This window comes from Urtica dioica, chromosome 8 (genome assembly GCF_054948205.1).
Source record: "Urtica dioica subsp. dioica isolate 48M chromosome 8, U.dioica_male_clone48M_v1_H2, whole genome shotgun sequence".
NCBI lineage: Eukaryota > Viridiplantae > Streptophyta > Magnoliopsida > Rosales > Urticaceae > Urtica > Urtica dioica.
Window position 1 is genome coordinate 37,824,723 of NC_142763.1, and position 14,572 is coordinate 37,839,294.

Consider the following 14,572-nt stretch of genomic DNA (forward strand, 5'->3'; position numbering starts at 1 on the left):
TTTAAAAAGTATCGTGATCACCCTTAACTCTCAATTTGCCTTGAAGGATCTTGGTGCTGTTAATTTTTTCTTAGGCTTTGAGGTTGTTAAGATTGGATCTGGTTATCACTTGACACAACGTAAATACACCTCTGACTTGCTTGCCAAGACTGTTATGCTAGGTTCTACACCTTCCCCAACTTCAATGTGTCAAAGAAAAAAGCTCTCGGTTGAGGGGGTTGATGCTCTAGATCAACCTCAGCTCTATCGCAGTATAATAAGAGCTCTGCAATACCTAACTCTTACGAGGCCTGACATTGCCTACTCAATGAACAGGTTAAGTCAGTTCTTGAAAGCACCAACTACAGAACATTGGTCTGCTTGCAAAAGACTCCTGCGCTACCTCAGTGGAACTCTTAATCAAGGACTTCAGTTCTCTCAACCAAGCCCCACAAATGCACTGACGTAGTGTGTTTCTCTGACGCTGACTGGGCTGGTTCAACTAATGACAGACGCAGCACAAATGGGTACTGTGTGTATCGGGGAAGTAGTCTGATAAACTAGTGTTCACGAAAGCAAAAAGTGGTCTCTAGATCCAGCTGTGAAGCTGAGTATAGAGCAGCTGCAGAAGCAACCTCAGAAATTGTGTGGATTCAAAGCTTGCTGAGTGAAGTAGGGTTTAAACCATCAAGCCAACCAATCCTTTGGTGTGACTATGTGGGTGCTACATACTTGGCCACGAATCCTGTGTTCCATGTGCGTACAAAGCACATTGAAATTGATGTGCATTTTGTTAGAGACAAGGTGATGGCTAAAGAGCTTGAAATTCGGTACATTCCCACTGAAGATCAGATTTCCGACGTCTTCACAAAGGCGTTGTCAATGCCGAGGTTTCGTTGCTTACGCGACAAGTTAATCTCAACGATGTAAATGTGCTTCTCATTTTCATTTCCTAGCTTAACTTGAGGGGGGCTGTTACGACTAAGATCAGCCTGTCGTTTTATAGTGATCATTAGTCGTTTTACTATTTGTAGTCGTTTACGTGTATTGTACGGCAAACCAATTAAAGGTTTTCGCTGATGTAATTTGTTTCTAAGATCGAATACATTTTCAAATTCTAGCCAAACAGATCTTTTCTCTCTCTCTCTCTCTCTCTCTCTCTCTCTCTCTAACCTAAACAAAATCTTACAAAGGAGATTACTGTTTCCAAAATCCTAAGGAGTAGAATGTCTATTTAATTGGGTATTTGGATTTTTAATTGGCAATATACAATCACAGTTGTATTTTTGGATTATTCGAATTTTTTTTTATTTTTTGCATGTTTATTTTGTTTGGTCAAATGATTTATAATGGAGGGAAAAGATTGAGTTTTCGATTTGATAGAGTACTAATTAATTGAGGAAACATGTTTTTATTGAACTTTTGCTAATCAAATATATATTTTTTCTCGTTTGATTGGGCATTGATGAACGATGGTGATATTGGCAACAAAATTTTTTATTTAGCTAGAAGATCATTTGATTGACTCCATTGTGAAACCTACAAAATTGAGGGTACATAGTTAAAGTGCTCTCCTTAAGTCAAAAGCACATTCTCTCACTCAAAGTGTATAGATAACTTAGACCAAACAACAAAACTATGGGAGTTCAACTTGATCTCCATTTGCATAGTGTGAGCTTTATATGTGCGTTGGATGAAAGCGGTCATACGAATCTGAGCATTTCGACCATTACTCTCTACCCGTTGTTTTAGAGATCATTTATTTTAATTAATTACAAGACATTCGACGAGTTAAAATGTCATAGAGTGGCTAGCCAAGTCAAGGAAGGCTAGTCAAGAGCATAGTTAACCTAAAGATGAGTTAGAAGCGGCTCTCCAGGCGTGGTAGTATCTCGAGGTTGACCAGTTCAACTTTTTTTGTTCAATGTCCCATTAGTTTCTTCATTAAAAGATGTTTAGTTATGTACAAGGATTTGAGATTTTACCAAACAATATGCCCTAAAGCGTCTGGTTAAACAAACTCATGGTCGGGTAGACGCTTCATATGTTGGGATATCTATTCATTAATTCTTCAATTGAATCAAACTTTGGATACAATTTATGATTTGAAAAACGTGCTTGGATTGGGAAACAATTCTAACAACTATTATAATATTTCTTATTAGTTGGCTGGAAACAGTGTTGTGATTTTCAAAAACTAATGATTAAATGCCAAGGATGTTGAACTATCGCCACTTTCTAATGTCTTATCTCAATTTGGGTGAAACTCGGACTTGACGTGATCCTAAGCCAAAGAAGATGAAGGGGCAATCAACATAGGGAATGAGGAGCCTTAGGTCGAGAACACCAAGATGGTATCCGAACATGATTGTCAAACTCATACTGAGGTTAAGGTAGCTTAGGAGTAGGATAATCCAACGTAGGGACCGAGTAGTTGAGATTGGCCCTCAAGGGGCTCAATGGAAGTTGGCTAATTCCACGTGTAGGTCGAGGTTTTGAAAAAGACTCTTTAGGCATGCGAGGATGGTGTGACATAGGTCAAGGCTAAGAAAGCCCGACTGATGGAAAACTAAATAAGGTCCCAGAGGATCTACATTTGGCAGTAGTTGACTATCTGAAAAATATGAGGCATGTGCTTCTAAGCTCGAGAAAGCATGAGAAATTATCCACGTTCAAGGAAAAGGCCATGTGCTATTGACATGCCAAACATCCACCTCCATCTTGATCCTAAATGTATTTCTTTCGCTTAATTCGAGTACCTATCCAACCATAGTCTTGCGATCCATCGCACTTGGTTCATTAAGAAACCTCTGAAGTTGTCCGGTTCATCTGACCTAAAAGGGTTCAGACACAAAGTTAATCTTGTCAATAGCTAAGAGCGATAACCAACATCTAGTTAAGGACTAGGCTTTTTAACTCCCAAAGGTCGTTCATCGTAGAAATGGAAATGACTACGGGTTTTAACGGGTACACCAATACCAGTACTCATACCCGCCTAACGGGTTTTAACTGGTATACATTAATATTTAATAAAAATAAAAACCCCAACCTACCTGTCATGATATAATCTAATGCTTTCTTAACCAATTATCTAAGTTTTTTTATAAGTTAATGGGCAGGTTAACGGGGTGGGTATAACATTTTCACTACCCGACCCGTACCCGCTAAAAGCTTATGGATAATACCTGTTAGCCCATTAACCCGTTAACCCATGTTGAACGGGTAATATCCAACCCGTTTAAGTCGAGTGACAGGCGGGTCAACGGATTTCAAGTAAAAATGCAATTCCTAGTTCAACCTGAACCTTCTCTAAGTCTTTATTAATTTCAAAACAAGCTTGCAAGATGCTTGCTTTGATTTCCCTCGCCTACCAAGTTTACTTACAACACAACACTATTATAGTAATTCTTTTCATTCTTTTTCTTTTTGGCCTGAATAGTTTACGGCTAAAACTTTTCCATATGTATGTGTTGCAATTGTTCATCAACTCCTAAATCTTAATCCAAACTGTGCTTCCAAGAGACCACGAAGCTTCTCGCCAAACAAGCCAAAGTCTTGGCCACAACCTCCATAAAATCCGTGACATCAAGCATCGGAACTCAAAATCCAAACATAACCTTGTGTTTCCCGTATCACTCACAAGAGATAGACCACTAAATCTCTACTCTCAACCATGTGTTTCCCTAGACTACACTCCTTTTTCAAATTATTGGCCTATATTACCCGATATAAAAACATCACTCACTCTAAACCTCCGACTACTGGACTCGGTTAACAGAATACTCAAGAACTAAGCCTTGCTAATTGATTACATTATTGAATATCTTTCTTGCCCCAAAATTTTACGTTAATTTTTTTTTTTTGTAAATGTAAACAATATTGACTATCAAATTTAGATTGAAAATTAGTTTAGATGTCATATCAAAGTCAGATAAAATTTATGTATCATCTAATACTCAACTAGGATATTTGTTGTATGTGAGGTGAGAACAACTATGACAAAGTTTATGTCAATTGTAATATTATTATTAATTATTCAAGAGAGAAAAATAAAAATAAACCATAGTCAAAAGTATACCTGAAAAGTGGGATTTATTGATTATCTGTTGGTCTATAGACCCATCCTAAGGTTTGGCTGAGATGAATTACTTGAATAGTACTCTATTCAATAGTATTCTTGTGGTGGGTCAGGCCCAACATTTAGTTATGTTTTGATCAATAAGATGGGGTCGGTATTTTTCGATTTGCCATTTCAAATCCACTTTTTTTCGTAAAAAAAATAATTATTTTCCTTAAAGTTATGTTCGGGCTGAATTGTAAACAGTAAATTAAGTTGAGTAGAATCTGCAACAGTTAACAAGTTTTTAAAAAATTGACAATTTACAACTTAAAAAGAGTTATTTTCACAATCAAAACTTTAAATATTATTTTTGCAATAAATTAAAAAACGGCTACCAAAGCAACTTCCACTTTGACTTCTGCTATTGCGAGAAGGCATTATTTGACCCATCGAAATATAATTTTTTTTTTTATATATCTCAAAGATTGATGATTATTCATTATAATTTGGGTCTAAATGTATAATATTCAAATAAATAGATATATGCTAGTAAAGTTTATGGTTTAAAATGCCGAGGAATTGTGATGTTTTGTCGACGAAATTGCGCTTTTCGGAGGATATCGGATTGATTGGTGCATGTTGTCTGTTTCGCCGTAAAATAATGTCGCCAAATTGTCATTGTTCCGTCGGCGGCGTCGCAAAACTGTCAACTCTTGTCGTTTCGTCATTATTTCGCAAAAATGATGTTCAAAATCACCATTATTTCGCCGACATCTGACAGCTTTCCAACGCAAAAATGTTGTTTGACTTTTTTTTGTTGAGATAGTCATGGTCATTGTTTCAGTTTCAGAGCGAAAGGGGAAAAAAGAGACGTGGGTGTCAGATAGAAGCGTAGAAGAAGAAGAAGAAGAAGAAGAAGAAGAAGAAGAAGAAGAAGAGGCAACAAAAAAATAAGGATAATTTACAAGAATCCCCCCTAAACTCTTACTCGATTAATGAAGTGCACCATCGACTCGGATTTTCAACAAAAATTACTCTAAACTCCTATACGTGTTCACTTTTGTCCCTTCCGTCAAGGTTTATCAATTAGCATCTATGAGTTTCGCACGTTTTAGGCAGTGAGCTCACTGTTGAGGTTATAATGGTCTTTCCAGTTACCTAAATTAATGTTCTTTATTAAATATATAAAACACTATATTATTTTGTTAAAAGTCCTTCCTCTCCGACTCGTGTGGCGAGGACCAGATACATCTTGGCTCGGCGAAACTTCTTGGTTGGCGCGACGGAGATCAACCGATGGTCACCATCCCTGTTTTGCGCGAAAAGGGATTGCCTCCATTGATTCTGGCATGTTTCTCTTTCCTGGTGGTCCGATCGGGGTGTCCCTTCCAGATCCGCTGACGAGCTCGAGCTTTCCGGAGACCACGCCCCTGCCTTCGGATCTGGGTGCTCCGTCGTGCCAATTTTCTGTGTCATCTCTCATTCACGAAGCTTCTTCAGTGAGAAGGAAGGACTAGAAGGCCATTTTTTCGAGGGAAGAACCAACCTAGTGGTGGCCATTTTGTCCGACGATGCGCGACGAACCAGTCCGGCGTCGAGCTTCCTCCTATCCGATTCGAGTTCCAAGGACCAGATCTCCTCAGACCTCATGCTTCTTCTCTTGCACGGAGCTTCCTCGACTCGTGGTGGGGAAAGATCTGTTGCAGATCTGGCAAAGCTTCCCGGCGTCAACTTGTCTCTTTCCGACGAGGCCTCTTGTTGTTGTGGTGTTCAAGATGAGGAGGATCAGCTTTCATAATAGGATTTGAGCTTTGGCGACAACCTTCCGAATTAACTGCTTCCGCTTGCACACAAAGCATACCCATTTGTTGCTCTTACTGTTCTTCTTCCTCAGTTTCACCTGATACCCATTTATTTATTCGAAATAAAAAATTATTTATTCGAAATAAAAAAAAATAATACAAATTTTATGTATTTAATAGAGAACATTAATTTAGGTAACTCAAAAGACCATTATAACCTCGATAGTGAGCTCACGTGCCTAAAACGTGCGAAACTTACGGATGGTAACTGATAAATTTTGACGGAAGGGGCAAAAGTCAACACAAATATGAGTTCAGAGTAATTTTTATTAAAAATCCGAGTTGAGGGTGCACTTCGTTAATCGAGTAAGAGTTCAGGGGGTATTCTTGTAAATTAAAACACAACAAAACCCTATATGCTACATCTGGTATAAAGAGATGGGCTTAAGTGTATAGCAGGCCCAAAAGACATTAACTTTACTATATACATATAATTAATTAGTTGTCTTTCAATTTGTTTAAGACTTAATAATAAAATAATAATAATAGGTACATTTACAAGAATAAAAAAAATAAGCAAATGCGACAAATTTTTTACGTAACTAATTTTATATATTTGAATGAACACATATTTAAAAAGGTATATACATATTTATAAATTGTTTTGCAATATTATTTCCGTCGGCATTTTTGTGTTTTATCGCAATTTTCGTAGAATTTTTTCTTAAATTTTTACATTATTTGCGTCGCAATTTTCGTTGGCCGCTGCAATTTCCGATCTTTGAGACCATTGGCATATTATTGGCCATCGACATTTCAAACCTTGATTTATACTATATTTTGAGAAAGAAACCTTTTTTTAATAATAAAAAAGACTTTCATTAGATTTTTGACGTGCGAATTAACCTCAAATAGTCTCAAGTTTATGAAATAAAACTTTATTAAAGTTTTGTTAATGGATCTCAAGTTTTCGTTTTTAAATTAACTATTCAATCAGAAATATAATCTAATAATAATGAAAATATTATAATAATGATGATAGTAATATGTGAATAAGAATAGAAGAGAAACATGATATTTATTTGCTACTCATAGAATCCGCTGAAGTCAAACGATCTAGTCGGTATTCCGAGAATAGAGATATCTAGCACTAGAGTTCGTACCCAAAGGTCCGAGAACTCGTGAAAGTTAAGGAGCGAACGTTCATACTAACAAAGAGCAGACCCTATTACTCAGAACTTCGAAGAGAAGAGAAGACAATAGGTTTAAAAGACTAGTCGGACAATAAAACACGTGTAATAAATACTCAAAACGCGCACCTTAATGATTAACACCGATGATAACACAGATAACCACCCACTCTTCATATAAAAGAGTGGGGATCAAATAACTGCTATAGGACGTGAGGCTGATCACCCCACGATCCAGAGTATTCTCCCACGACATCAACTAACAAATGTTAAGGTCCTCAAGCTTCTATAAATAGGGAAATCGACAAGACCAAGGGGGCATCGCTGGAAGAAGGGAGAACTAGATTTAGCTTTAACATTTAATTTATTTCATTTTCGCTCTCTTGTAACAAATTCGTCTTTATTTAGAGAAAGTCTTGCTTAGGTCCTGAGACTCTTCGAGGCTGTGTACTCGGAACTCAGATCACTTCGTAAGATAAGTGTAACCAATTTCTCAGGTTAACATTATTAATGATCACGTGAGCGATACGATATGGTGAGCTCGGGAGCTTGATTATGGAGAATAATTAATAAAAATATAGAAAGATTGGATTACTCTTTTCGAATGTATTTATAGTCTATGTCGAACCTCTAAGCTCATGTATTGTGGAAGACATGTCAACATTGGATTAGTCTTCTCTAGCCTGCTTGTGATGTGTGTGTGACGTGTGTCATCCTAGTACTCATATTGGGTGTGACAATGTCGCACCTAATGTGAAATTACAAAACCAAAAATATTCGGGGGGAATTTCTGACCGTTTTAAATTTTAAACCCATTAGGTGCGACATTTGTCGCACCCAATGTCATCAGGTGCGACAGAGTGCTATCAGGTGCGACAAAGTCGCACCGAATACTACTAAACATCAGCGAAGTTTTTAGTCTTTTGGAGGACTATCTGGTGCGACATGTTGCACCTAATGTTAGCTTAGGTGCGACTATTAGGTGCGACATGTCGCACATAATACCCTTCCACACCCAATATGTTAATTTGTAGTAGTGATTGTGGAAGACATGTCACCATTAGATTAGTCTTCTCTAGCCTGCTTGTGACGTGTGTGTGACGTGTGTCATCCTAGATCGATTGTGTGAGTCTATTTTTAACGCTCTAAGTTTGAACAAGTCCGGTCTTCTATGAGAGTCGCTCCTTTTCTAATTGTTACCCATAACTCAAGCTCATGATTGAGACGTCCAAACTACGTTCGGCATATGTGGGCCTAGCTAGCTCTTTGGATCAAATTGGACATATGAGACCTCTTGTGCTCGTGCCATGGGCTAAATTTCACATGTTCGGCTAAGAACTTCTTAAAAGAATACCTAAGGATTATTCTTATTCTACGACCTTCACGCTAGTTATGGACCAAAATCAAATAAGCCCAAATTATTCTAAATCTATGATCATCTTGTATTTTTTTAATGTACAAAAATACCCTTAACCCAAACTCCTTTTATTTTATTTATATTATTTTTATTAGTTTTGTATTTACTTTTTATTGACTTTATTTTTTATCTTTTCTCTCTCACTATCCTGTTATTCTCGTGTTCTTTTCTCTCTCTCATGTCTCTCTCCCTCGTGCGTAGTTGAGAAAGCTTTTATGTTTTTCAGCGGCTGAAATCTCACGGAGCAAGGTTTGTTCTCATTTTCGTTCATTTTCGTGCATTTTTGTTCACTTTCTCACTTTAGGATTTAGAGGTTTTCATGATAAAAGTTTTTAGTTCTACTAGCATTTTTGTTGAATTTATATGGTTAGTGAAGTTAAAAAAACAATGTAAGAACAATTCTGAGAATTCTGGAAAATTTTTCAAATTATGGGAAATCGTTGAAGATTTATTGACATTGTGGCCTTTTTATTGACATCAATGTCAATAAATCTTCAACGATTACGAGAAAAGCTTTTGAAGATTTATTGACATCGGTGTCAATAAAAAGACAACAACGTCAATAAATTTTGACATTTTAAAATATTTTTTGTTACGATTTGAAATCTTAATAAAAGAATTTTAAACGTTTAAAAAAAAAATTAACATCTTGATTACATTCTTTTTATGTCGTTATGGGTGATATTTTAGTATATGTCAAGCATAGTGATACATGGATTAAATCATGTATATACATGGTTAAACTATCTGTCGTATCTATGTCACAAGAAACAATTTAAGTATTTTAGTTTTCTTAATAAGATTTTAGAATCTTAACTGTTACATTCAGATAACATGATGTAGGCTCATTGCATTTCATTTAAATTTTAAACTGTTATTTATATATTTATATTATTATCTTAAAATGGTCCGCAGATTTATAATCAACCACCAACGTAATGAACGCGGTCCCCAAATTTTTGTTTTAACACTTTTTTTTTTAATCTGCGGTATCAGAGAGAAAGCAGGAAGTACCAAATTAAACATACCAATTTCGTATATATACTCCATTTCTCTTTCTATATATGTGAATCGATACATTATAACATATTAGCCTTGGATAAAATATTCACGTTTGGTAGATTGAAGTATATAAAGACATCATTATTCGTAAATCGTAATCATTAGTCAGAATTGGCACTACATTGGAAAACTTGCTTGAAATTAAAGAAGTGTGCGCTAATGTGCTTTACGTACCCTCTTATATATTCTACGTAATTTTGTCTTCTTATTCTTCGTACTATCAATATTACATAAATAAACTCGTAGAGAGAGAGAGAGAGAGAAAAAAAAGGAAAAAAAAGAAGCATACTAAAAGAACAGTTAGCGGACCAACCGAGGAACCATAATATGCGTTTCCTAAATACTACCAATGAGGACGAGGTGGTTATTTTTTATTCTCTCTCGCTCGCAAGAAACGTGGAGGAAAACACGTATGACCATTGCGACAAACAAACGAAAAAAAGAGAAGGATCGGAGGAGGGAGAGGGAGAGAGAGAAGAGGAGCAAAGACATGGCGGCGAACAACCGGGTGAAGGAGATCCTTACCCGGCCGATCCAGCTGGCGGACGAGGTGACGAAAACCGCGGACGACGCGCACTCGTTCAAGCAGGAGTGCTTGGAGATGAAGTCGAAGACGGAGCGGCTGGCGGCGCTCCTCCGCCAGGCGGCCCGCGCCAGCAGCGAGCTGTACGAGCGGCCCACGCGCCGCATCATCGACGACACCGAGCAGGCCCTGGAGCGAGCCCTGGCCCTCGTCTCCAAGTGCCGCGGAGGGGACTTCCTCAAGCGCGTCTTCACCATCATCCCCGCGGCCGCCTTCCGCAAGAGCGCCGCCCAGCTCGAGAACTCGGTGGGTGACGTGTCGTGGCTCCTCCGCGTGTCGGCGCCCGCCCACGACCGCGGGGGCGAGTACCTGGGCCTGCCCCCCATCGCGGCCAACGAGCCCATCCTCTGCCTCATCTGGGAGCAGGTGGCCATCCTCCACACCGGCTCCGCGGAGGAGCGCTCGGACGCGGCGGCCTCGCTGGTCTCCCTCGCCAGGGACAACCACCGCTACGGGCGGCTGATCGTGGAGGAGGGCGCCGTGGGCCCGCTCCTGAGGCTGGCCAAGGAAGGGAGGGTGGAGGGGCAGGAGGGCGCCGCGAGGGCCATCGGGCTGCTCGGCCGAGACGCCGACTCCGTCGAGCAGATTGTCAATGCCGGCGTCTGCTCCGTCTTCGCCAAGATTCTCAAGGAAGGGGACATGCGCGTTCAGGCCGTCGTGGCGTGGGCCGTCTCCGAGCTCACCGCCAACCACCCCAAGTGCCAGGACCATTTTGCCCAGGACAATGCGATCCGCCTTCTCGTCAGCCACCTCGCCTTCGAGACCATCCAGGAGCACAGTAAGTACGCCGTGGTCGCCGCAGCCAGGCAGCACCTCGACGACACTGACAAACAGGTACCCCATTCTTTGACACATTATTAGATCATGATCTGAACTGTACGTGTGTTGTGGAACAGGTGAGCCATCCTCTGGGGAACCAAGTGACGCCGAGCCAAATGCACTGCGTGGTGGCGAACACGATGGCGATGAGGCCCCCTCCTACGGGGACGGCCATAAAGCAGCAGCAGCAGCAGAGCAGCAGCGGGAGGCACGGTCTAGCGTCCCTGGCGGGGCCCAGCATCAGGGGAAGGGAGTTCGAGGACCCGGCAACGAAGGCGGAGATGAAGGCCATGGCAGCGCGCGCCCTGTGGCGGCTGGCGAAAGGCAACGTGTCGGTGTGCCGCAGCATCACGGAGTCCCGCGCGCTCCTCTGCTTCGCGGTCCTTCTCGAGAAGGGGCCCGAGGAGGTGCGCGCCTACTCCGCCATGGCCCTGATGGAGATCGCGGCCGTGGCCGAGCACAACCCGGACCTGCGCCGCTCCGCCTTCAAGCCCACCTCCCCGGCCGCCCGAGCCGTGGCGGAGCAGCTCTTGAGAGTCGTCACCGCCGCCGACTGCGACCTCCTCGTGCCCTGCGTCAAGGCCATCGGAAGCTTGGCCCGCACGTTCCGCGCCACCGAGACGCGCATGATCGGGCCCCTCGTCAAGCTCCTGGACGAGGCCGAGCCTGAGGTGGCCGCGGAGGCCCTCATCGCGCTCAACAAGTTCGCCTGCGCCCAAAATTTCCTCCACGTCACGCACAGCAAGGCCGTAATTGAGGCCGGCGGGACCAAGCACCTCATCCAGCTCGTTTACTTCGGGGAACAGGCCATCCAGATCCCGGCACTCACGCTCCTCTGCCACATCTCTCTCCACGTCCCCGACAGCGACGTGCTGGCCCAGGAAGAGGTCCTCATCGTGCTCGAGTGGTCCTCCAAACAGCCCCAACTCGCCGACCAACCCTCCTTTGACACCCTCTTGCCCGAGGCCAAGAGCCGCTTGGAGCTCTACCAGTCCAGAGGCTCCAGAGGCTTTCATTGATTCATATTCTCAACTAATCTTATATCCACTTTTCATTAAAAAAAAAAAAATTAAGCTTCGTTGAGATCACCACGTGTACATACCTTCGACTAGCTTCCTTTTCATTGATTATTACTCGTTTGTGTTTCATGCGATACTTTAGTTACGATTCTGATTTCATTTGCTCTCCTGAAATGACTTATATATCACGGCTGGTTCTTATACAAACATGTCAATAAATCTTCGAATGAAAAATAATTATAGATTTTGGAAAACTTAAAACAAACGCCTCGAAATCATATTTTTAATTTCAAATATCCCTTCATTTCATATAAAACATATATTTAATAAAAACTCTAAACCTTAAACTACTAAAAAAAAAAGTTGAATGAGTTAGTTCAAATATTAAATTTGTTAATTAAACTATTAATTAAAAACTATAAGTTAATAATTAAAAAGAAAATGAAAATAAAATAGAATGATTAATTATGAAGGGTATTTTAGTACTATTCCTCGATCAAACTTTTCGATGCGACAAAGTCGCACCCGATTGTTAAAATTTTTTCTGAAGTTCAAATCTCCCCCTCAATTTTTCGTCCAGTTATATGACATGGCATTCTAATTTAATTTTTTTTTTAAATATTGGGTGCGACTAGTCGCATCGAAAAGAGTTTTTAGGTGCGACTTTCTCGCACCTGTTTTCTAGGTTTTTCTATAAAACCAAATCTTCTGCACTTCGTCTTCTTCACAACATCCACCGATTTTCTCAAAAAAAAAAAAAAACTTCACCCGCTCATTTTGACTCTGCTCCGACCTCTCCACCATCACAAACCACCATAACCACCTCCACGAACCTCCACAACCACCACAGCCACCTCAAAATCTATGCCTCACACTCTCTCCGACCTCACTCTCTCTGACCTCTCACTCTCGGCCTCACGCTCATTCTCTGCCGCACTGTCACTCTCTGTCGCACTCTCACTTTCTCCGACGGCTCTCTCTCTGCCTCACTCTCACTTTCTCGACCTCTCACTCTCCTTATCACTGATCTCTGCCTCACTCTCACTCTCTCCGTCCGCTCACTCTCTGCCGCTCATTCTCTCCGACCGTTGTGGTATTTCTCTAACTCTCTCTCTCTCTCTCTCTCTCTCTCACTGTCTCATTCTCTCAAACGTGCTCAGCCTCAACAGCCTCGGCGTCTCTGCCCTGACAGCCTCAACACGTGCTCAGCCTCGGCGTCGCTGCAATCCCGATAAGCTATCCCTTACTCTCTCTCTCTCTCTCTCTCTCTCTCTCTCTCTCTCTCTTATTTTCCCTTTGACTGAACCGAGAGCCGATTTAATTTGGCAGGCTAAACTCTCTCTCCCCGCTGCTGCTGTCCCGAGCCTCGTCCCTGCTGTTTTGAGCCTCGTCAAGCTGTTGTCCCGAGCCTCGTCCCTGCTGTTTCGACGAGTCCCTGTCCTCGATGAGTCTCTCTCCCCGCTGCGTTGTCGGTCCTCAATCGTCTTCCGCTGCACCGAGCCGTCACTGCCTCGATCCCTCCTCCGTCGTTTCACCGAGCCGCTCTTCCGCTACACCGAGCCTCTGTTCCAAGTAAGTCTAGCTGTTTATTTTATTTTATTGTTTGTTATATAAGCTGTTAGTTTAGTTAGTTTAGTTAATTAGGCTAGTTGATATAAAATGTTAGTTAGTTAATTAGTATGTAAATGTTAGTTAATTAAATAGATATGTTAGTAATTGTTTAGAATGTTAAGTGTTGGTATGTAAATGTAAATGTCAGTTAATATAATTGTAGTTAATAATTGTAATCTTTAGGTTGTTTAATTTAATTTTGATTAGTTTATGTTAATTGTAATTGTAATTAAATTGTAATGAATTTGATAACATGTTAATGTTTAGTAATATGTTTAGGTTAGTGTTTAGTTTAAATTTGTTTTGTTTTAATTACTTTTGATTTATTGTAATTTATCAATTAAGAATTGTAATTAGTCTAATAATTACATGAATAGGTTGTTTAGTTTAAAATTAGTTAATGAAATTAAAATTGTAATTGTAATATGCTACTTTGAAATTGATTAGTAATTGTAATTGAGGATTTCACATGTTTAATAATTTGATTAGTTTAGGTTAAAATTAAGTTTTAGTTGTGTTTTGTGACATGTTTTGATAGTTTGTGACAAGTTTAGTATAAAATTAACTGTAGGTTAAAATTAAGTTAATGAATTTGTGATTAGTTTTGTTTAGTTGATTTAACATGAAATGAAATTGTAACTTTAAATAAGAAAAATAGTTTGTGACATGTTTTGATAGTTTGTGATATTTTGTTTATTTCGGTTTTTCATTTATAAAATATTGTGACCGAACCACGGAGGTTCGGTTTAGGGCTGAGCTAATTTGTAGGATAGTTCTGGATGGTTTGTATATGTCTTTAAATAATTTTGCAGGTTTTTGGTTTGTCAGTATAATAGGGGAAACTCTGCCGAAATTTCGGTAGAGTTTCGAATCAATTAGTCTAAAAACTCCTAACTTATTCAATCCGACTTCAAAATAACATACAATTCATAATATCTCTTTCATTTTGTTCTCCGTCCTTTATCAGTAACTCTCCACAACTTTTATTTTTCGTTCTCATTCAGCGTAATGTGCAATCCAAGTAGAGATT

General features: G+C 40.2%; 1 protein-coding gene across 1 annotated transcript; it reads left to right on the forward strand.

The window, feature by feature from the left end:
* The first annotated feature begins 9,759 nt into the window (after nucleotides 1-9,759).
* Nucleotides 9,760-12,112, forward strand: LOC149389656 (uncharacterized). Its single transcript, XM_089623921.1, has 2 exons — nucleotides 9,760-10,927; nucleotides 10,990-12,112. Exons 1-2 carry the CDS (start codon nucleotides 9,860-9,862, stop codon nucleotides 11,929-11,931), a joined length of 2,010 nt encoding a protein of 669 aa, XP_089480047.1. The 5' UTR covers nucleotides 9,760-9,859; the 3' UTR covers nucleotides 11,932-12,112.
* The last annotated feature ends 2,460 nt before the right edge of the window (nucleotides 12,113-14,572 follow it).

What these genes read in the sequence shown, in the direction of transcription:
- LOC149389656 (XM_089623921.1), top strand. Translation starts at nt 9,860, where the DNA reads ATGAGGACGAGGTGGTTATTTTTTATTCTCTCTCGCTCGCAAGAAACG. An exon ending in TCGACGACACTGACAAACAG is followed by an intron (nt 10,928 to 10,989) that starts GTACCCCATTCT and finishes GTTGTGGAACAG; the next exon opens with GTGAGCCATCCTCTGGGGAA.